Source organism: Nicotiana tomentosiformis, chromosome 3 (genome assembly GCF_000390325.3).
Source record: "Nicotiana tomentosiformis chromosome 3, ASM39032v3, whole genome shotgun sequence".
In the NCBI taxonomy this organism is placed as follows: Eukaryota; Viridiplantae; Streptophyta; class Magnoliopsida; order Solanales; family Solanaceae; genus Nicotiana; species Nicotiana tomentosiformis.
Window position 1 is genome coordinate 83,169,153 of NC_090814.1, and position 22,882 is coordinate 83,192,034.

The window sequence follows — 22,882 nt, forward strand, 5'->3', positions numbered from 1 at the left end:
ACCTGCCATTTCATCTTGCATTGCATATTTAAATTGGGACTACAGACGTATTCCGGGAGATCCCCATGTCTTGTATATTTATTTGGGGACTACAGACGTATTCTGGGAGATCCCCCAGCACTGCATATTTACTTTGGGACTACGGACGTATTCCGGTAGATCTCCAAGCACTGCATATTTACTTTGGGACTACGGACGTATTCCGGGAGATCCCCATGTACTGCATATTCATTTGGAACTACGGGACGGTATCCCGGGATATTCCCCAATGTGTTTACCTTGTTCTGAGCCGAGGGATCCCTTAACTGTTAAATTTTCGAGAATTTCTTTAACTGTGTTACCGTAAATTTTACTTATATCTTTTACTGTTTAATTTATTATATTTACTCTGGTAGGGCCTTGACCTGACCTCGTCACTACTCGACCGAGGTTAGGCTTGGCACTTACTGGGTACCATTGTGGTGTACTCATGCCCTTCTCTGCACATGATTTTGTGTGCAGATCCAAGTGCGAGCTATCAGCCTCGGGGTTAGTGCGTGTTGTTGATTCTAGGAGACTTCAAGGTACTACTGCTTGCGTCCGCAGATCTTCGGAGTCCCCTTTTACTCCCTCGCCTAGAGACTTTCTTTATTATCTTCACACTTTTGTATAGAGCTACATAGATTATAGCAACTTGTGACTTAATGATATTCCGGGTCTTGGGAAATTATTTTGTATATGCCGAGTGGTACTACTCTTGGCTATTCACAATATGCTGTTTATCTTTAAAAATATTGTGTTCTCTTTATATTTTTCGTAATATTAGGCTTACCTAGTCGTAAAGACTAAGTGTCATCACGACACCTTACAGATGGTTAATTTGGGTCGTGACACTACTTTTTAATAAGAGGGAATCCATGCACCTCAAGGTCAATATGTCTGCCTGTCAAAAATAAAGGTATTTTTGTATTTTGAACAAAACAGAGCAATACGATTAGCTGGAAACGAATCTTATTGTAGCTGCTACATAAATTTTTTTAACACTTTCACGAAATTGTCCCTTATTTATCTCATCAACCAGTAGCACATTACTATTACTACTTTTTAATAAGAGGGAATACATGCACCTCAAGGTCAACATGTCTGCCGGTCATAAATAAGGGTATTTTTGTATTTTGAACAAAACAGAGCAATACGATTAGCTCGAAACGAATCTTATTATAGTTGCTACATAAAAGTTTTTAATACTTTCACGAAATTGTTCCTTATTTATCTCATCAACCAGTAGCATATTACTATTACTACTTCTTAATACGAGAGAATACATGCACCTCAAGGTCAACATGTCTGCTTATCATAAATAAGGGTATTTTTGTATTTTGGACAAAACAGAGCAATACGATTAACTCGAAACGAATCTTATAGTAGCTGCTACATAAAAGTTTTTAACACTTTCACGACATTGTCCGTTGTTTATCTCATCAACCGGTAGCACATTCTTCTGACAAGTGTCAACTCTCCATCTACTTGTCATGCTAATTGGTGTCGGCTATCCATGTGCCTTTTCACAACAAAAGGAGTATTGGTGACCGCTAATTGTAGTTTCTTATAGGCTGAATACATGGACATACCCCTAAACTTGTATTTAGTTCTTGTAGTTATTTCTATGCCTAACTTTAGTTTTAATTTTAATTACATAACATTAAAAAAACTTATTGTTGGCATTTGGATCTAAAAGTTAAATATAGTTTAATATTTTAGCAGTATAATTTATTTATACGTTGTTTTGCCGCATTCCTACATCGATAATCTTATTTAATTTTGTACCTATTTCTATGCCAACTTTAGATTTTAATCTTAATTGCATAACATAAAAAACGTAACTTACTGTTGACATTTGGATAATATTTGATTAAAATTGAAAAATTAGATCAATTGAAGTTGAAGTTGAAAAAATATATATATTTGAAAGTTATGTTTGAATATGAGTTTTATTTGTAAAGAAGAAGTTATATTATGAGTGAAATTTTTTATTTTAGTAGAAATATTCCTCAAAAAAAGTTTAACATAATGCTTCGCTACTATCTCCATCGTATTCACCGAGCTAAACATTGCTTGTTCAAACTTTATGTGATTCTATGAGGTATTAATGTTTTTATATTATTTTCTCTAGAAAAAGTATTAAACAATTGTACTTATTGTTGGCATTTGGATAAAATTTATATCACAATATTAGATAAATATAGAGTTTAAAATTTAATTTGCCTGCAATTTAAAATAATTACATAGTTTGACCTTTTTCTTTGCACGTGTAATTGCTTAGTTAATATAAAATTAGGCATAATTAAAATCAAGGAAGGAGATTATAATTCAAAGAGGAGTTCATCTCCGTTGAGAGAAAATTATTTTTGTTCAATTTGAATAGTGATATTTCAACTGATGTGATCTAAGGGAATATTTTTAAAGAGACGAACGCTTTATATATAAGTAATATCTCAAAGATTAAACTTCATCCAAATCAACCATGTATGAAAATGTATTCCAAATATTTTAAAATAAAAATTTTGGTAATGAAAAATAGAAAGGGGTATAGCTTGTTAGTTTTGTTTATGAAGACTTATGAAGAGATTTAAACATTGGGGTGCTTGATTTTGTTAATGCCATTGCTATTGTCACATACTTAGGGTCTTTGATTGAATATTTGGATGCAAAGTCGCAAACCACTATTAATAACATAAGTGTGTTCGAATTATAGATTGAAGTAGACATATGTATAAAGAAAAATGTGCTTCGCAAATGAAAATCCAATGTAATTACTTTTTCAAAAATATCCGGGAAAAAAAGTGATAACAAAGGCCAGTTTAATGATATTGAATTTCTCTACCAATAAAAAATTACTTTTCTATCATACACTTTGAGGATCAACATAAAGTTTACACGTTTAAAAATGAATTTCTAATCACAAGAAGACACAAAAGGTGAAAAATAACTAGAAGTGATGATCAAATGTTGAAAAGAAGAATTCTTAGCAAATTTATAAAGGACTCAAAACAAAAGTGGTAAAATAAAAAGGATAATTTTGTAGTAATTATTGGGTTGTCACCCCAATCTAGCTATCTTTTTTTATTTGAACTATGCATTTTCCTTTGAACAATTATATTTTTTATTTGAATTATTATATGAAAATTGAAGCTTTCTATGGTGTTAAAATTTGTGTTGTCAGAATATGTAAGTTTGACAAAAATTAGCCATGCTATCTAACGTAACCTTATCAAGAAATAAGTTCCTTTTAAAATTTATTTTTTAGATAATAGTTTGGGACCAACAATAATATACTAATGTTATTGGGCCCGTGCGGAGCACGGAATATCCTTACTAGTTTGAAATAGAGTTTGCTAACTCAGTTGTTGAGTTTAGGAAATACTGTTACAAAAAGTGTTTGTTTGAGATGTAATTTCTATGAGAAAAGATTTCAAAACTCAAAAAAAGAACTGCTTTTCTCTTTGGAAAAATGCTTCTCTTCTTTAATTTAGACATTACCAAGTTGGCAAGTTTCACGTCAGTCCGCTACCATTCTCTTTAACAATGTGAGGTAACATACAGTTCTTACATTCATTATAACATAATAGATGATATATTTATCATATTAGCATATACGATGAACGTATATAAAGGATTCACATAGTTAACGTCGAATAATTTAGAATTGAATCTAATTGATTGATATTAAAATCATCTCAACTAAAGTTGCAGTCACTCATTTATTTTCTCAAGAATGCTTGTAAATTTTTAAGTGAAAAATTAACTTAAAATATCAGTTGCAATTCAAATTATTACTCACTCAGTTCTCATTTATTTGATAAATTTTTTATATTAGTCCATATTAAAAAAAAATAACACATTTTTATTTTTTGAAGCAATTTAAATTTGTATTTACTCATTTTACCTTTAGAAACTTTTATAGCTACATGGAATATTTAAAACGTAAGTTTCAAATATTTAATAACTATACAAGTATTATGACTTGTTTAAGATTATAAATTTTATTTTTTTGATTAACGAGAAAGTGGGGGAGAATAACGAGAAGGCCAAGATGGAAAAAACAAACGGTTTTCTCGGTGCATTCAATTAATAATAATGCAACTCACATGAATAGTTGTGTAGGGACTGTTCTCAGCACGTGCTGGACCTTAAATATTATCATTCCGCAATTAAAGCTTACCATTTAATTGGCAACGTTTACATCTACCAACATCCACACAATGTAGAATAAACGTGTAGATGGATAATTGGAAGTAGAAAATAGATAACACATGACAGTGTCCGTCATCTTCCTTCTTCCTGGATATGGAGCTTCCACGGCAGATTATATTGTATTGTGCTGGATCTTCACCCATCACACGACTCTTAAACATTTTGATTTAGGATTCTTTTTCTTAGGTCACTTGTGATATACAAGGACTCATGCAATCAAACTAGCAGAAATTGATTATATTACTGTTTGAATGCTTATCTTTAAGAATCAATCAACCAAAGAAACAATTGGCAAGTTAATCAAATTTACATTAAACATATGAAAGTTCTTTACATTATTGAGAATATATATTAAATTTTAAAACTCTAATCTTGTTTTCATCATTAAAAATAGCAATCGGTTGCACAAAACATCTTGCATTCAAACATGGTTCGAATAAGGGCCGCAGCCAAAGAGATGTAATGTAGACAGTCTACTCTAGTACAAATATAAGTGGGAAGAAGGGCCGCAGCCCAAGAAATATAATGCAGACAGTCTACTCTAGTACAAGTATAAGTGGCCGGGTGAAACAAAAAAAAGGATAATTCTCTTGTATGAATTTGGGGAAGAAAGAGGGTAGGGCGGAGGGTATGGATGCCACGTTACATCACGTGAAAAATCGCATTTGCAGATCACAATTGCAAGGATGCAGGAACCAAGAATAAGAGTACCGTTGTTATGCAATTACACAAGAATGGCATATATAGACTAAGAAGTCAACAGTGTTATAGTCTTAACAGCGTCTTTATTGGGTCTTTGGGGGCACATCAGGAAAAACCCAAATCAGTTCAGTGGTAGCATCATATTTTACCAACCTACCCTTTTTTCTGGTCATCTGTATCTCAAATCGGACTGTAAGTGTCAGAAAGAAACCCAATAACAATAAACTATCAATTGTTGCAGATCTGAACTTTGCAGCTTAAACAAGAGAAAGATTAAAATAGAATGAAAAATACCTTCCATTTCAGAAACAAAGTTCGGTATCTCAACTTACTAATGACAGCAGAACAAAGGCAAATGTCTACTAAAAAGAGGAAGTCATTATTGAGTAAAGATCTCAACTTCTATAAGTATACATCCACGTCTCTTTACAACTAAAACTTTGCATTACTCGGTTAAAAAGTTAGCTAACTTCTTAATACTGAAGGTGGAGACAGAAAACAGTTTGACCTTTCATGGGAAAAAAATTATTCTACTCATATGACAGTCTGGATTCGGATCAGTGAGTCCCACATAAAGAAAAGGAAGACAAGCTTGTGCCATAAAAGAATTGCTGTGTCATAGCAGGGCACTTACTCATGATCTCTTTACTTCAACTAAAATAAAGGTATTCCTTCCATTATGTACTCAAAAAAGTACGACACATTTAGCTGTTGTTATCTGATACTCACATTGCATATTTTATTATATTCATTTTCTTTTCTTCTTTCAACTTTTACACCAAGCAAAGCATCTGCAAACTTCAACTAGAGCCTAGAAGACAGCTTTATCTCTACTCTGAAACCAAAAAAAAAACAAATACAGAGTAAAGTGAAGCAGTCAACTTTTCTCAAATTCCAAAGAAAGGTCAAGCAGATTCATTTTCTGATTTAACAATCATGTTCAAATCATCAAAATGGAAAAAGGAGAAGATCAAAGCTGTATTCAGAATGCAATTTCAAGTAACACAGGTATGATGACAGGATGGTGGAAAGTTTTTTTTTTCTCCCTTCCATTTCATAAGGGTCAGTTTCTTCTCAAATTCTGTTAACTGCATCTAGTAACCAATACAGCATATTCAGGATGATTGCAGTCTCTAAAAGCTTGATTCAATATAAGCTATACTAATACGAATCTCACACATTATGATGATTTCAGGTGCCTCAGCTAAAAGCCAAAAAACTAATGATTTCATTAGTTCCAGCAGATGCCGGAAAGCCAACAGTGAGACTAGGAAAAGCAGCAATTGTTGAAGGAACCTGTTCATGGGAGAATCCTATCTACGAAACAGTGAAATTAGTCAGGGATCCAAAAACAGGACAAATTAAACAAAATATTTACTACTTTGCTGTGGCATCTGTAAGTTACAGAATTGCAAACTCCATGTGCACTCTGACCATTTTCTGTTGGAATATTTGCTCACTACTCGTAGACATGATGTTATCTCAGGGATCATCAAAATCAGGTTTCCTGGGAGAAGTTGGTCTCGATTTTGCCGATTTGGTAGAGGCAACTGAAACCTTGGTAGTATCTCTACCCCTAATGCCACTGGAGACTGGCGCAATTTTACATGTATGTCCTCTATCTCCTCTCCCTAACATGCACACACACAGACATGCACTCTCTGCACCTCAAATGGGAAACCAAACAGAAAATAGATTGTCTAAGAATGGGAACTTTGTCATAATTTTTGCTAACAAAGCAAACAAAAGCCTTTACATTAAACTGTGTTGTTCTAAAGATATACATTTGAAACAGGTCGCAGTACAGAATATGCAAGGAGCTCATGGGACCAGGTGATTAAGCATTTCACACCACAATAAACATGTTATCATCCTGGCTTCAATTATCTACAAGTTTGAGTACTAAAGTAGAGTTTTAACAAAAAAAATTCAGGTGCAGTGAAGATAGTGAAATTTCAAGGACCGAATCTCTCGATCAGAATTTTGAAACAGAACTAGGAAACGATGGTCATTATGGAAATGGACAGTGTACATCTATTGAAGTAAGATCTCATATTTATATACTTTTTGCATTGATAAACAAATGGACCTTGGGCCTAACTCAATCCCAAAAGCTAGCTCAAGAGGTGAGGATTGCCCAAGACCATATAAAGAGACCAAACACCCCACCCATAGCCGATGTGGGGCACTAACACCCGCCCTCACGCCTAGGACTAAAGTTCACTTGTGGATTGAACATCCAACTTACAAGAAAGAGGACGGGTTTAAGGTTTTCCGGTACATGTCAAAAAATCTGAATAAAGCCTTATGTGATAGTTGTTTGCCAAAGCCATTATAAACACTTGGAAACACATACACAACAAATATAGGAACATTTTAAATCTCTATCAACAATATCATTTATTGTTACACATGTATGTTTTCATCAATTAGAATCCTTTTTAAGCCCCCTATACTTATATTTAATTGAACTTTACATTTTCCCAAATAGAAAATTCATGAAACATTTGAGAGAAGCTAAAATGCAGATGACAAAAGCAATCAAATTCGGCAATTCAGATAGAGGCAAATGTGGCAAGTATTCCCTGGGCTTCAAATACATCTTGCCCATGTTGTCCTAGACTGATAGAATAACACTTTTAAAATTTCCATGCTTCATAGAAACTATTTGTATCTCATAGCTGCAAATTGCAACTGAACTCTTTGTTTCATCTTCCACAGGGTGAGAATTTGAATGAACCATCTCATTATCTCAAGAAAAATAGTGTCCCATGGGATCCTCAACCAAAAAACAGTTTTGTGAAACAGTTCACACCCCAAAATGCAGTTAATCCCCTCGAAAGACATCTACATCACAGATCGTCCACAGATTGCTCGCTTGGCTCTGATTTAGATGGGAGTCTAATTGATACAACATACAAATCAGAGGAGGACCTTCTGAGAGACAACGCCCGAGAAACTTCAAGTAACAGTTTTGAGTCAATGAAAAATAAGATCACAATGCTTGAGAGGCAGGCAGAATTGTCAGAAATAGAACTACAGACACTCAGAAAGCAAACTGGGAAAGAGACCAAAAGGGCACAGGAACAGTCAAGACACATTGCCAACCTAAAAGAGGAGAGAGATGTCCTTAAAACCGAATGTGAGAAACTTAGACTGAGATGCACAGATGAGGTAGATGCAGTAGTTTCAGATAGTATAGAATCGGACGACAAAAGTTCGACAGCTCTATTGGAAGAAATTAGGCATAAACTTCAGAATGAGAAGAACTTAAATAATAAATTGATGCTGAAGCTGCAAAAGACAGAAGACTCAAATTCTGAACTGATTCTTACAGTAAGAGACCTCAACAAAATGTTGGACCAGAAAGATAAGGACATTTTGTATCTTTCCGAAAAAGTTAGGTCCAATAAGGATTTGCTAGAGGCTGCTGCAGAATCAAATCATCTCAAGATTGGTCAGAATGAAGATAGAAAAGCTAAGGAGCTTAAAATTGCTGATGTATCTCCAGCAATGAAGCAGACAATTGAAAAACTACAGAATGAAATAGAGGTCTACAAGAAAGACAACGAAGAGCTGAAAGCACAGATGGATCAGCTTGAAAGCCATTGTCAATTGTTAAAAGAGGAAAATGACGATATTAATCATAACCTAGAGCAATGTGAGCAGCAAAAGGTGAAAACTCAACAAGAACACTCACAATCTTTAGCCGCTGTTAAGCACTTTAAACTCCAGGTGGAGCGGCTAGAGGAAGAAATGAAAAGACAAACATTCCAGTACTCAAAATCATTGGATACGATAAACGAACTTGAAACAAATGTTTCAACGCTGGAGAATGAACTGGAAACGAAGACACAGGAATTTGAAGAACATCTGGAAGCAGTCACCCAAGCCAAAGTTAAGCAGGAGCAGAGGGCCGTAAAAGCAGAGGAAGCATTGAGAAGGGCAAGGTGGAGTAATGCTAAGGCAGCTCAGAAGCTTCAAGGAGAATTAAAAAGGCTATCCGATGAAATGACATTGAAGATTGATGAGAGAGAAAAACTGGCCAGTGATGCGGTGATAGAAGCAAATATTCTGCGTGAGGAGAACAAAATTTTAGAGGAATTGCTACAGAAATCCGAAGAAGAATTTAAATCAGCAAAAGATCATTATGAAAGAGAAGTTCTTGAGCTGAAAGCTTCATCAATGGAAGTTGGAAGACCAAATGCGCAACAAATGGAAAAATCAACTGCTGAAATGGAGATAGAACAAAAGTTGACCAAGGAAAAGGAATTGGAGAGAGAGCTAGCTTCAGAGAGGAGGGAAGCAGAAATGTTCCTGGAGGAATTAATTCCCCTGAGGACTGAAGTGGATCAAAAGAAGAACGTAGAAGAGACCTTACAATCAGAAGTAGAGAAGCTACAACTTCAGAATGACGAAATGAGATGCAGTACAGATCAACTAAAGTTGGAAAATGAGAACTTGATGAAGTTGGTGCTCAAATTACAGGGACACCGCCAAGAGAAGGAAGAGGTACTTTGCATTAGAAATAAGTTACACACCTAAAACGTGATGATATTACTCATTTCAATATAGAAGCCTTGAGAAGAGAAGAAACTGGTCCACTTAATGTTTTAGGTCTATCCCTTTCTTCAAAAATAATAATGAATGCCTACAAGTGAATTAAATTCAGAAAATATTATAAAGAATAATAGTGATGACATTCAAAAACAGGTTATAAGCAATTAAGCATTCATCAGGTTGATGGGAAATTTTATCCCATTTTCTATGATATATATCCTTTTTAGACACTCGGTATTTGATGCTTCTACAAATAATGACAATCTATACAAGTTCTGCATGCTCCAAGAATCCAAATTCATGGAACAGGTTCGTTTTCTAGTATGATGTCACAGTTCCTGGAGCTTCAGCACATACTTCACAATTCCTAGTACTTTAATACTTTTTTCTATAACTATCATCTTCATGCAAGACAAATTGTCAAATCATATGGAACAAAGAGAGTATCTATTAAACCATTGACCTACATTTTAAGTACATATGCACAGACATAAAATGAGTCGCATCCACTGAAAACCAACTTGTTGACATTTTGTGACAATTTTCCTACACCTTAGAATCTTGTATTCTCATTCAAGTTTTTGACTCGGCTTAGAAAAAGATTCACAGAAGTCTTCACGAAACATCACTACAATTCTAAAGGAACTGCTGGTCTTGACATACAGGAGGATGAACCACCTGAGGAGGCAACTCCGGACATTATTGTTGCTGGAGGAAGAAATTGTATTAGGGAGAACATTCACCACCAACAGGATGCCTTTACAGAAGAAAGATTTGTGGAGAATGGACCCAGCAAAATTGCAAATATAACAAGGTAAACTAATAGGACTACTGAACCATTGCTATGCATCTATTCATATAAATTTATCAAAAAGAAACTGCAGTTCTGTGGAAAGATAAAGCAGACACAAATCTTAATTTTATGCTCCTTCTGCAGTAGAGAAGTTGATCCAGGGAGAGCGTCAGAAACGATCAATGGCCATACCCAAAATATACTTGATCCAGAATTACTATGTGAAGTAGCTTTACTGAAAGAGAAAAACAACTACATGGAGCATGAATTGAAGGAAATGGAAGAGAGATATTCAGAAATAAGTCTCAAATTTGCAGAAGTAGAAGGTGAAAGGCAACAACTTGTCATGGCTTTGCGCAATTTGAAAAATGGAAAGAGGTAGCAGTTTGTCCGCTGGTAAATAAATGATTGAATCATTAGATTTGCGCAAAAGCAACCTTCTGTAGAAGATAATGAAGTAGCCAAAAATAAGGTCTGAATATGCAGATTCCCTGGCAATTATAAGTTGCTTCCATTCCTCAAATTATCAACTTCCATGTCATAGACAAGCAATCTTGTCGTGGTAACGAGGGTCATGCACCTGTTAGAATCTGTTGTTATCATTATCTTCTATCCGTTTTTGTCCAACACAATTGTCTACTTATTAGATTATTTGCAAGCAGTATATCCAGGTTTCCTTCCTTTTGTAAGATTTTACATAATATCTATAGATCAGTTGGTAATGTTCACAAATTATTCACATCATAGAAATGTGAATAAATTTTAAAGTATGTCAACTTTTCTCATAAAATAGATCATTTTGGGATAGACAAGAAAGAACTAGTATGAGTCTGCAAGCAAGTCATTCAAACTTGTAAGTAGTCCTTTACCATGATCATGCATGGTGCTTTGTTTCAGATACTACCCACGCAGCTGGTCAATTTATGCAGATCAGGCTGCACAGAATCCATGCAGGCGTAGTACCCCCCCACCCCCACCCCACCCCCTCCCTTTCCAAAAAAAAAAGGCAAAGAAGAGGGAAATTATTCATAATAAGGTCATTTTTTGTTTGTTTTTAAGTGCAGGCTTCCTTCAATATCATCGGCGCAACTTTACCTTAGATAAACCAAAAAGTCTCAGATGAAAGTCAGAAGCCTTGTGTGCCCCCTTTTATAACGTTATCAGTATATTCTTTAGCTTTGAGTACTCCGTTTACAAGTATCGACATTAGCTTCTCTATTCATAACATGTTTACATTATAGAAGTATATCACTAGATTAAAAATAAGAGGTTCGGTACATGGTGAACGACATTTTTCCGACACCAGCAATTGCAGAATTATGCAATATGAGTTGTAAAAGATCATGTAATTTGATAATATTTAATGTCCCGGGAATGTAAGGTTTAAAAAAACTCTATGAGCTGACACCTACTTGAGCTCAGTTGTATTGGCCCAATATACCTCTTAAAAGAGAGTTAATATCGTCTACCCAATGTATGAGAGTTCTTATCACTCCATATCAGGTTAGTTTGCCCTCCATTTCCATTTGTTGCAAATGATAGCACCTGCAGTTAGTCAAACTGTGAAGAATTGTCCAATGAGGATATATCAAATTATTTGAAAAGAAAAACAGTTTAAATTCAGTTAAAAACCAAAATATCATTTCAGCAGGCATACCCGTTTTGCCCTCTTATCATCGGGTGTCCACGTTGGAATAAGACGATCTGAAGCCTTCTCAGTAGTGGATGCTGGTAGCTGGATGCATTTCTTAGGCCTCTTTCTCCCGGTCCCTGCCTCTTGGCAACTGTTTCCTTGATACTTGTAAAATTCAATAGTAGATGGACTCTTTCTATTTGTGACTTCTGATGATTTGCCGGGGTATCCATACCAAGGGGCTGATAGGTCACGTGGGAGAAACTGCTGACGTGACCGACTCTTTTCCCTCATTTTGTTCAGAAATTCAATTGTCCAGGGTGAACCTTGCTGCAATCGAGTGGATTGACGTGCGCTTGAGAGTGGTGTCTCGCCATAACAAGCTGTATTATTGTCTTGCATTGTCAGGTCACTTAAACATTTTACTTTCTCAGATACACCCTCTTCTGTGACACCTTTCTTGTGCTTAATTTGACTCTTCTTATGATAGAAACCTGCATTTAAATGCTGTCCCATTCCTTGCCCTGATCCTTGCCCAAGGTCTCTCACAGAAGTGCAGGCATCTGGGCTAGAGTCAATATCCCCAGTGGTTGGGAATTCTTGGAGACCACTTGCTCCAAAAAAGAGTTTTTTAGCAGCTTTAGGAACCCCTGTTTTGGACCTTTCCATTGCAAGCTCCAGGGTAGAAAAGGACTTGTATTTTGCATTACGAAAAGCTTTTCTAGTTGCAGGAGTATCATCAATATCAATAACCTCATCTGTGATATCCTCTTTAAAATTTCCTGAATAGTTATTTTTTCTGTCCAATTTGTTCATCATACCCACGTAAACTCTCTCTCTTGGACGCAAACACACATCAATTTGTGGAGCCTCAAGTTTATTTAACTCATCTCCCATATGTGGATCTTTTCTCATCTGATAATCGCAGAGCTCAGTTACCTTAAAAAGATCTTCTGTCCCATTGGTGTCTAATGACTGTCTTTGAACACACAATTCTGTGTCAAATGATAAGCTAGAATTCCCAAATTCATCAAAAAAGTTGGTATCTTCTGAAATCCGAGAATCGCACAGGCCAGATGCTCTGGGATGATTCAGTCTGGCTTTAGAAAATGTTCGTGGTGGATCAAAATCAAACAACTCATTTGTAGGCGTATTAAGATTTTCAATATTCCAGGTGGTTTTTCTTTTCGTCCCCACAGAGTTGCTTTTAAAATGAAGACTTTCAGAGCCTGGAGCAGAAGAAACTGAAGAGGAGCAATCTGTCATTCCCGATTTAGAATCCTCCCGCTCCCCAAATCTGCTCAAAGCACTTAGTAATGTGATGCTTTCATCAGGAACCTGATACTTCTGGACTGCATGAATTCTGCGTTCATGTGTCCATTCCAGAAACTCAACAAGCAAGCCCGCTGAAGACAATATTGCATGTGCTGAGAGAGGATTGATTGAAGGAAATGCAGAAAGGAATGATTCTGCCAGCGTTTGTGTCTCACGCATCTTAGGATAAAGTCCTCTGCTTGTCATCAATGAAAGTTCAATGCACGATAATATGATCTCATCAGTCATCTCAGAAGAATATGAATAAAAGATCCGTATATCCATGCCCAAGCTAGCAGCAGCAGCATAGAGCTCATCAGATGACTCCATAATTCCTGCTATAAAGTGGCTTTCTCCCTCAAAGACCTAAAGAAATGGCCAAGAAATACTAAATATTATCAACAAAACATTATGTGTAAGCTGTGCTCGTGCTAGACTATCTTGGTCCATTCTAAACTATGAGAAATAAGTCCTCTTATTTCCATTTCCAGTCACAGTTACTTCTTTCAGGTGATCTAGCATATTCAGGAATTACTATGTAATGAAGATCATCCTTTTGTGCTTATATCATAATGTAAACAAGGTAACTTGAAGTTGGGAGATATTACGTGCACATAGTGATAGTAGTCAGTTATCAACATGTTCACCGAGGCCAAAAAGAAGGCTTATCTCAAGTTGATCATTGGCATTACATCTGCAATGCAATTGTGACCAACTGGAGCTAAGGAACGAGGAACAATTGTGAGATTGGAAGCGTAAAGAAACAAGAGAAGTCTGAGAAGTAACTTTTGAATTCCTCTTTTAGCTAATACGTTCATGATAGTTTTTCAATCTCCAGGAAGTTCTAAAATAGGTCCACCAGAAGAAAGACCTACGAAGAAAGACCTACGCATAGAAACATAACTCTTGCAATTTTTAATACCAAATTGATACCCCGATGTCATCTCTATATCATCAGATTGTCATAACTTTTCTTACTCCTTCAATGATGTTACTTCCAGTAATTGCATATTTACTTGCTATCAATTCTACTGAGTATTACCAAATGACCATCTTGAAGAATATTCAATATTTGAACTTAGAAGGAGTTAAAAGTAAGCTAGAGATAGAAGAGCACGGTTATGAAATGATGGTTGAGGGTGTCAAAACAAAGCAAAGTAAAGATCAGTAATGACAGTAGCTGGAATCGGACTCTCTGGTACTTGGCGTATTGTAACAAGTAGCAATGGTGGAAGGACAATGACAGTAAGACACTACAAGCAATCAGGGAATGCAACTCAGTGAAGTGTATGTAAGTGGGATGTTAAAAAGTTTAGGAATAGCCTTCAACTTTTCAAATTAGTATTGTCAACTACGTCCGTCTCTCATTATTGACATTTTAGTCATGATCTAACAATTGCTGCAACTGCAATTAAATGAACAAAGCACAGGGCATAAAAATGTTATCTAGACTTTTCTCTAAGTGGAAGTGCAAACATTTTAAGACCCTAGAAATACACATAGAATGAACTTATAAAAGCATGAATATTTTCTTTTCCCAAATAAAATGGGAAAGTCGAAAAAGAAAAAATGTCTCAAGCATCAAATCATCTCATATAACTGGTCTGCATAGTTCCAAATATATTAAGGACACGGTTTTTCTAATAGGAGAAAACGACTTGATGTTTCCCTGTCTCATATTCATGAATCCACACTCCCTCATAGGGAACTAATTTGACAGAACAATCTTCAGACATAATTTATGAACATTCCTTTTCTGATCTCAAACACTTGGGTTTTCAGCTATTAGTCTGTATATTTCCTATCTTACAGGGTGGAAAATCATTCAGAAACTGACTAAGTCCATTGTTTTTTTATTTATGTTTTTGGGGTGGGGGTGGTGGGGGTGGGGGGTGGGGGGGTTCCAGTGCTCTTGCGGAAATAATTGCATTGCATATCTTAGATCTAGCACAAAACTACCTGGGTAGGAACAGTTTGAAAAAAAGAAAAAACAAAAACAAGCTAATTACCAGAATGCAGCCACTGAAAGCAAAACTGAGTGACGTCAAAATATTTGCTGCAATATTCTCGACACATTGAGGCAAGCAAGAGAAAGCCTCTTCGGAGGCAGTAGCTTTCTTTGCAATGTTTTTGCAGTCATACCAAGCAAGGCAAGCGGATGCACTAACTATAATATCGACAGGCTGACGTAAATCACGCTCTATGACCTGAACTCCTTTCTTCTCAAATGCAAGAATCTTTTGGTATGTACTTCTCCTTGAAATTACCATTTCCGTGTCAAAATTGTGTGTGTTAACTATAATGATAGTCTCAGGACAGCCATCTATGCTTCTGCGATTTTGCTCAGATTTTGAACTGAATACTGCATCTTCAGCTGCAGTAGAGCAAGCTTCATTTCCCAGTAATGCCTCCATGCTCCCACCCTTCAAGTTCTTTTCCACTGGAAGATAATTTAGCAGTTCTTCAAAGGTAACGTCAATCTCATTGAGAGTAGAGCAAGAGTGAGGACCTCCTTCCTAGAAAAAGAGCATGTCAGCAGAAGATCCAAATTTTGAAGCCCCTAGGAATGAACTATAGGAATCCGTTCTCGAAGATTTGAATTAAATATTTCTAGTCTGATCGACATCATAAAGTATTCAACACAAAATGATTCTCTTTTTGTAAAAAATTTGGTACTTTTATCAGAAATGATAAGCTCATCCCCCAACTGTTCATAATTTACCAGCCACAGAATATGACTTGGATGGAGAAAACCTCACTACCACGCAAAAATGGAAATATATCAGGCCAGAGTGAGATTAATCCACCACAAGGGGAGGTCAAACAGGGAATCAACTTGGCCATGTTGAAAATTTCAGCCAAACAAGAAAAGGCAGACAGAGTACCAAAAGAATGAGGAAGGGATCAAACCTAAGTAGTCAAAAGTACAAACTTATACGTATAAGATTAATTACGGACCATATTCTAACTCAGAAAATTAACAACCATCACGTCTCTTGGAGTATAAATACCATAGTAGTTAACACTTTAATGCAAATTGAACTATATGTTGTGACTCAGAAACAAAATAGCAAAACAATTAGAATATTAAAAATTTGACAATATTCAAAATTTTCATTCCGTTTACAAAAACAATTTGGTGTCATGCGTTCCCGGAAAGGAAACACAGAACTATGTGCTATTTGTCAAACTGATAGTGAAATAGATCGTAGTCGAATGAAGGAAAGAAACTTGCCACACTAGCTTCATTAATGTTGGGCATGTCAACACCATCACAAAGAGCTTTTGCAACACTGGGGTCCTCCAGCTCCACCTTAAGGAAATGAAGGGGAGGAACTCTATCTGACTTTGGCAAGATGGAAGATACTTTAGATGATTCTTGTGAACCTCCATATTCCAAGATAATCTCAAATTTCTCAAATGGAAATGAGGCAAACAGATGCCTGGAGAAAAAAAGTGGGAATATCAGTTCATTTCGTTAAATCTCAATCTAAATTTAGGGAACTTGTGAACAGCATTGTGGTAAACAATATTAAGAACAAATAAAATTTGAACTGCCTCAATGTAGCCAAACCATACGTTGTCTGCCATGATACTTACTAAATGGTAAACTGTAGATTTTAAGTTAAAACTAAAGCAAATAAGTAGCTTCATTCAAGCATGTTAGAGAGCAAAGATCTGATCGAAAAGAGATAATAGGAAAAAGAAATTAAAATTCATCAACCAAGGCCATGGATTCAATGAGGATCACAACACTTCAAACTCAAGGATTTGAATGTAACGTCAACATTCTGTTTTGATGGTAATACCTCAGCATTCCAGGGCAATTTATCTAGAAGAAAATATGATTCTTAAGGACCCATTCAAATTCATGAAAAGTAAATTCATTCAAATTCTCCCAGACTTCTGTAGATATTTTTCTTTTTCCTTGGCAAACTATGGAATTGCTATCTATCACTAATTAATCAAATTTTGAACTACTTTGACACCCTTTTGCTGCATAAATACATATTAATGGCAAAAATCAGAAATGCATCTGCCAGAGAAGGATAAGACCATTAATATGACATCCATAGGTTATTGAGTGAATGATTAATACCGTTCACACAGCCAATCTATCAACAACAAACCCAGTGTATTCCCACAAATAGGGGTCTGGCGAGGGTAGTGTGTACGCAGCCTTACCCTTACCTTGTGCAGGTAGAGAGGTTGTTTCCAGTAGACCCTCGGCTCCAAGCAAGCATGCAAATCACAACAGTACAGAGAAGAAATACAATAATGTAAAAGTCAGGGAAACAGTAATAACAACAAGGAAGTAGAACAATCAAAACACAAGCAATATCATGTAGTAATAGAATTTTAAGCATATGGAAATACTAAAAACGCTACTACTAATGGAAGGAAAGGGAGGACGTGCAACTGCCTACTAGCCTTCTACCCTAACCCTCGCCCTCCACATCCGACTATCAAGGGACATGTCCTCGTTGAGCTAAAGATGTGCCATGTCACCCCTAATCACCTCACTCCAATACTTATTCTGCCTACCTACCTCACTCCAATACTTATTCTGCCTACCTCTGCCTTTCCTCACACGAGATTAATATCTTAGTTCTTATAAGTAGTAGTTTTGCAGCTAAAAACGACTAGTTATCTTTAAATTTAGAATACTTTTCTCCTAGAGGCACCTTAACGTCAGTGAAGTTTGTATAGATCACCCAACTAAAACCTGAATCTTTATCAGGAATGAAACAGCAATTACAATAGACTAGCAAAACATCAAGCTGGAGTCTCAAAAGGTCAAAAATTAACTATTTTCCAGCCTGATCAAAAACAGATATCTTCTGCTATTTGAATCACTGAGGACTAAGCAGGCCAGCTGTCAAAATGCTAATGTTTATCCTGAACAATGAATTGGAAAGAATAGCAAACACTACATCTAAATACAAGGATACAGACAAAAAATTGGAAACTGTAAGTTTGATCAACCATACTCTTAAGCAGGCTAATATCCCAATCCCAGCATACTTTCTGTAGGAACTACCACTTACTCACGGGTTACTAAACAGCAATCTGATTCGTGAATCATTTGCATGCTGGCATCTTCTAATTTGTAAAAATCATCCTTCTGTCCATTCTGTTGTTGAAAAAATGCAATATTCATGGACGTCAATAGTTTCTTCAATGACCACCAGAACACTGGCTCAGCCACAATTAATATCTTTGAACTATCCTTGCTCTTAAATGTCTCCAGTATATCCTTGATAACGGATAGCGATGGATGGAACTTATGTATATCGTTTTCACCCTTTTGATGCACATCTTTTACGATGTTGTAGATGAAATCAAGTTTAGATTCCAATCCCTGCAAGCTCCTGGATAACTTTTCTATGTATAGATAGGTTGTATGCAGATCATAGTAGCACAGGTACCAAACCATCTGTTTGATTGCAGACAATGTGACCAATGACATCGTTTTATCACCATCCTGGAACAAAGATGACCTGCATATGCCTCTTTTCTTAATTAAATTGATGAGCTTTTTCTTTGGAAGGCGAAGAATAGCATCATCGTCCACAGCTTGAGATGGATCCTGAATCTCAATCAACTCTCTCTGTCTTTCAAAGATAGCTAGAAAGATCTTCTTAAGATCATCAATTAGAAGTAGAATATCAGTAGATAACAATATTTGATGCACCTTGATATTCCATTGAGGTTGCAATAATGTGGTTGCAGAAGAAGAGAGGAAGCTGATCTGGTCCATGGCACTAGTATCAATTGAACTGTCAGCTGGTTTATAATCTTTGCCTCTACTATACTCCTTACGATTTAAGAAAAAATCAAGATCATTAAACTTTGACCTGGAGTCACCAAATGAAGATGCTTTTCTAGCAATACATTGGGATGATACTCCTTCAGTTGGGAACTTCCCATCATTCAGCAACTTAGTTGACACTTCTATGCTATAAGGGATGGGAGATATAGGAATGCCATTAGAAGGTAAACTCAGCATTTCCTTGCTCTCCGCTCTGTTTGGTTCTTGTGGACTATCACTTGAGAAAAAATAGTCCGATACAAGCATCTCATTGTCACTGAAGTTCAAGCAAAAGGCAATGTCGTTAGCATCTATCTCCCTCAGCAAATTGAAACAGTCTTCTCGATACTCGCATTTCTCTTCTTCCAGAAAATGCCAATCTAAGTATAACCCATCGGACATGGAGGGAGACTGCGGCTCCAACTCAGCTAGGATTTCCTTAATACACAAGTACAGTGACTTTATATTTCCATTCTCAGGAACTGGTGGCACAGGCAATGATCTGAAAGAATTATCCACAGGGATGAGCTCATGGGAAACAAGCAATTCATCAAAGTTCCTGAAATTCTCGGCTTCTCTCAACATTAGGTCACATGTATCTTTATCAATATCTACTTTTGCTTCAGACTGGAATTCACGTAAAGAAAAAAGGTCTGAATCAAAGAACTGCAATTCATCAAAAATGATTGGGCTTGCTACCCATATTAGACCATCATTTTCTATGCTTTCATGGATCACCGAGTTTTTCTCAAGTTCAATAATACTTATCAAATCCATCTCCGCAGAGAAATTCAAGCACGGAACCTCAACTTCACAACAGCCCATTGCGAAACTACCATCTGATAGGTGTTGGAATGTGTCAAACTTTGTGGAACCCAAAAGCTCATTGCTGCTACCCATTCCTTCACTTCCTGGCGTCTCACAGTGAAGCTCACTATTTTCAATGCTTAGAACTTTCTCCTTTACAGAGTTGTCACTGACAATAACCAAACCTGCCTCATCCACTTCAAGATGAGGAAAGACATCTGTACTAGAATGATATTGCCCCTGACAGAAAGCACCATCTTCCATCAAATCAGCACTTTTCTCCAGTAAAGCCACAGAAGAGATGTCATCCACTGAACAAATTGATTGCAGGATCTCAGGGGAATCTGGCAGCCAAACTTCAAGACCGGGCATATCCTGCAAAAAGTGAACAATGATGTGCCAAACCAGTACGTGGAGCACTTAAAAGGTGAAAGTAGCGCTTTATTTGGTTAGGTCTTTCCCTTCTGTCTACGCAGTCTCAGAGAAGTAAATTAACGTGATGGCATGGAGTACAATTTCTTCATGTCCTCTACAATGAACAAACTTCATTACTTCATAAGAGGTCACTGTGTCTTTGAACATCACTATCATTTAGATCAATATATAAAGAAAAGATGTTTGAAACTGAAGGACGGCGCAGATTGAGAAGTGAAAGGTCTCGGTCGCATAACTGTGTAAGCTCAGTTTGGGACAATATCCCAGCAAATTGTATTTAAGAACCTTATTAGGTGATTCTTAGATTTCAGTAGTCAAGTTAAGAGCATCAGAAAATACAAAAGAAAGATAGTAATCCAGTTTCACAAATGATGATTGAGGCCAACAGGAAAAGTGCTAGAGGACATTGCTTCAGAATCATAGTCCCAGCTGCACAAACACATAGAAGACATGTAACTACAAAGTTATATCATAAAGAAAATCGTTAAGCTTCTTCTATCAATATGAACCACCCATTTTTCATTTTTGACAAAAGGCTTCTTCTTGGCAGAAGGAGGGAGTTGGTAATTCCTATCCTAGGTAGTTCACTGTCATCGTAAAAGGTGGCAAGACAAACCAAACGCACTTCACTGCAGTCATAGAATTCCTATCCTAGGTAGTTCACTGTCATTGTAAAAGGTAGCAAGATAAACCAAAGCACTTCACTGCGGTCATAGAAACTTGAATGCCTGAAGAGATATGTAATTCATCAAAATATTACCAGCTTATTTTCACCATCCGAATGAGAGGGAATCGACAAGTTCTCCTTTCCAAAATAAGGGATGTCTTCTAGCTGACAACAGGAAAACAAATAAATCCAGAAGTTCCACATAAGAATTTAGCTAGTAGTATATAAATCGTATATGCTTGATTGCCATGATGGTTTACCAATGGAAGCCAGGATGTATCCAGCACCCGAATTTCAAGTTGGACCATTTCAAGATTGTCCTTCCCCTTGCTGTAGGAAACAATAGTCCCCTGCAACAAAAAAGTATATGAGCAGCCAAAGACAGACGTAATGTTGAGATAAGGTGAAGACTGGAGCTGCTTCTTGAAACCAACTTGTATTCTTTCTCACTTGAGATTAAATTTCTTTTCGTTGCCTAAGCCTCATTAATATTCTTAAAGACATGTGCAGCACATGTACTTTTTTACGTATTAGACTTCAGCATAACACTACCTTATAAATAGCAAATAGTTACCAGTATCCCAATACAAACTCAGATATTACTGTATCAGTGAAGCACATGGAGCCATCACTAGAAAGTCTACCAGGAATCTCAAATCTCTAAAGATTTAATAGGATACCTTAATCTTTGGTTGTATGTTTAACAAAATTGGAAGGTTGTACGGATGAATATGAGTTCCAAATGGGGAATCTTAGTTCCAAAACACGCAACACGAAAATAATTCTCTTATTATCATCACATCTGCACCATAAACTCTCCATTAGAAATTTTCTAAATTATAATAAATGATGAAGAAACATCTTTTAAAATTTAATATAATCACATCAAAATGTGCTAATATGCAGTATCTTTTAGAATTATTGTGAAACTAAAAGTGACAAGTCTAGTGTACTGAAGCTCCCTTTGGAAGTGACAAATCCTTAAACAAATCTCAGGGGGAGCTTATATTGACAGGTAACTCAATGCAAATTGGAGAGATCCTCAATTAACATAAGCATGCATTTTAATTCACACAACACTTCCAATTAAAATGTTACACGGGAATAGTACTCCCTCCATTTATGTGACACTCTTTTCTTTTTAGTCAGTCCCAGACATAACGACATCTTTTTATATTTAGTAACAATTTTTACTTTAAAATGCTCATTTTAACTTTAACGAGATAATTTATAATCACGCAAATATTTATGACCCATTTTATAACACAAGTTTCGGAGTTTTCTTTTTGTTTTTCTTCTTAAACTCCGATAGCGAGTCAAACACCGTCACATAGATTATAATGTATGTAGTAATATTTAAACCCTAAAAGAGTTCGAATTGTGCTCAGCACTTACCTCTGAGTTCGTAGTTTTGCTTGTTTGCACCTCGGAACTGCAACTAGCGAAAGGCTGAGGATCTGCGAACTCGGAGAGTTCAACATCAATGTTGTGCGGAAGGACATCGGCGAAGAAGCTGGAGAGAGCTGTCTCGATCGGAAATTTCTCGATTTCGACATCGATACTAAGAGTAGAAACTCCGTCAGAAAAATTAATGTCTTCAAATTTAGAGGTGTTCGGGTCAGTGAGATGAGGCGAAAGAGGGAGGCGGAGGAAATCGCGAGCTGAAATTGGAGTGGAATTGAAGTAATCTGTGCAGAGAAATCGAGTTCGCATGACCTGATTACTGTGAGATTTTGGGAGAGATTGTGTTATCAGATCGCCAAGGTTTTTGAAATGTCACGGATTCGTAGTTGCAAAAATGAAATGGCGCCCATGGCGAGGGTGTATATATTGAGCTGCTTCACGCTAAAATGCGGGGTTACTATGGCCCCATGTGTGATGCATGTGTGGTCTTTTCTTTTTCTATCTTTCTTTTTCCTACTCCAT

General features: G+C 36.4%; 2 protein-coding genes across 5 annotated transcripts; one reads left to right on the forward strand and one right to left on the reverse strand.

Moving 5' to 3' along the window:
• The first annotated feature begins 5,497 nt into the window (after positions 1-5,497).
• Positions 5,498-11,058, forward strand: LOC104088047 (uncharacterized). 2 transcript variants are annotated; one of them, XM_070197180.1, is made up of 8 exons: positions 5,498-5,943; positions 6,131-6,331; positions 6,422-6,544; positions 6,731-6,768; positions 6,869-6,977; positions 7,657-9,447; positions 10,161-10,309; positions 10,433-11,058. In XM_070197180.1, the coding sequence occupies exons 1-8, from the start codon at positions 5,872-5,874 to the stop codon at positions 10,668-10,670; spliced, it is 2,721 nt and encodes a 906-aa protein (XP_070053281.1). In that variant the 5' UTR covers positions 5,498-5,871; the 3' UTR covers positions 10,671-11,058. The 2 variants fall into 2 exon arrangements, with proteins under 2 accessions (XP_070053281.1, XP_070053282.1); XM_070197181.1 differs by lacking the exons at positions 6,731-6,768; positions 6,869-6,977 and having other exon boundaries at positions 5,677-5,943.
• A 459-nt stretch (positions 11,059-11,517) lies between these two features.
• LOC104088046 (protein SHORTAGE IN CHIASMATA 1) lies at positions 11,518-22,882 on the reverse strand. 3 transcript variants are annotated; one of them, XM_009592651.4, is made up of 9 exons: positions 22,352-22,480; positions 21,637-21,758; positions 21,217-21,306; positions 21,050-21,121; positions 18,284-20,229; positions 16,471-16,678; positions 15,245-15,751; positions 11,946-13,601; positions 11,518-11,833 (listed from the first exon to the last, which is right to left on the reverse strand). In XM_009592651.4, exons 3-9 carry the CDS (start codon positions 21,262-21,264, stop codon positions 11,744-11,746), a joined length of 4,527 nt encoding a protein of 1,508 aa, XP_009590946.1. In that variant the 5' UTR covers positions 21,265-21,306; positions 21,637-21,758; positions 22,352-22,480; the 3' UTR covers positions 11,518-11,743. The 3 variants fall into 3 exon arrangements, with proteins under 3 accessions (XP_009590946.1, XP_009590945.1, XP_070053283.1); XM_009592650.4 differs by lacking the exon at positions 21,637-21,758 and having other exon boundaries at positions 22,352-22,882; XM_070197182.1 differs by lacking the exon at positions 21,637-21,758 and having other exon boundaries at positions 15,245-15,747; positions 16,467-16,678; positions 22,352-22,882.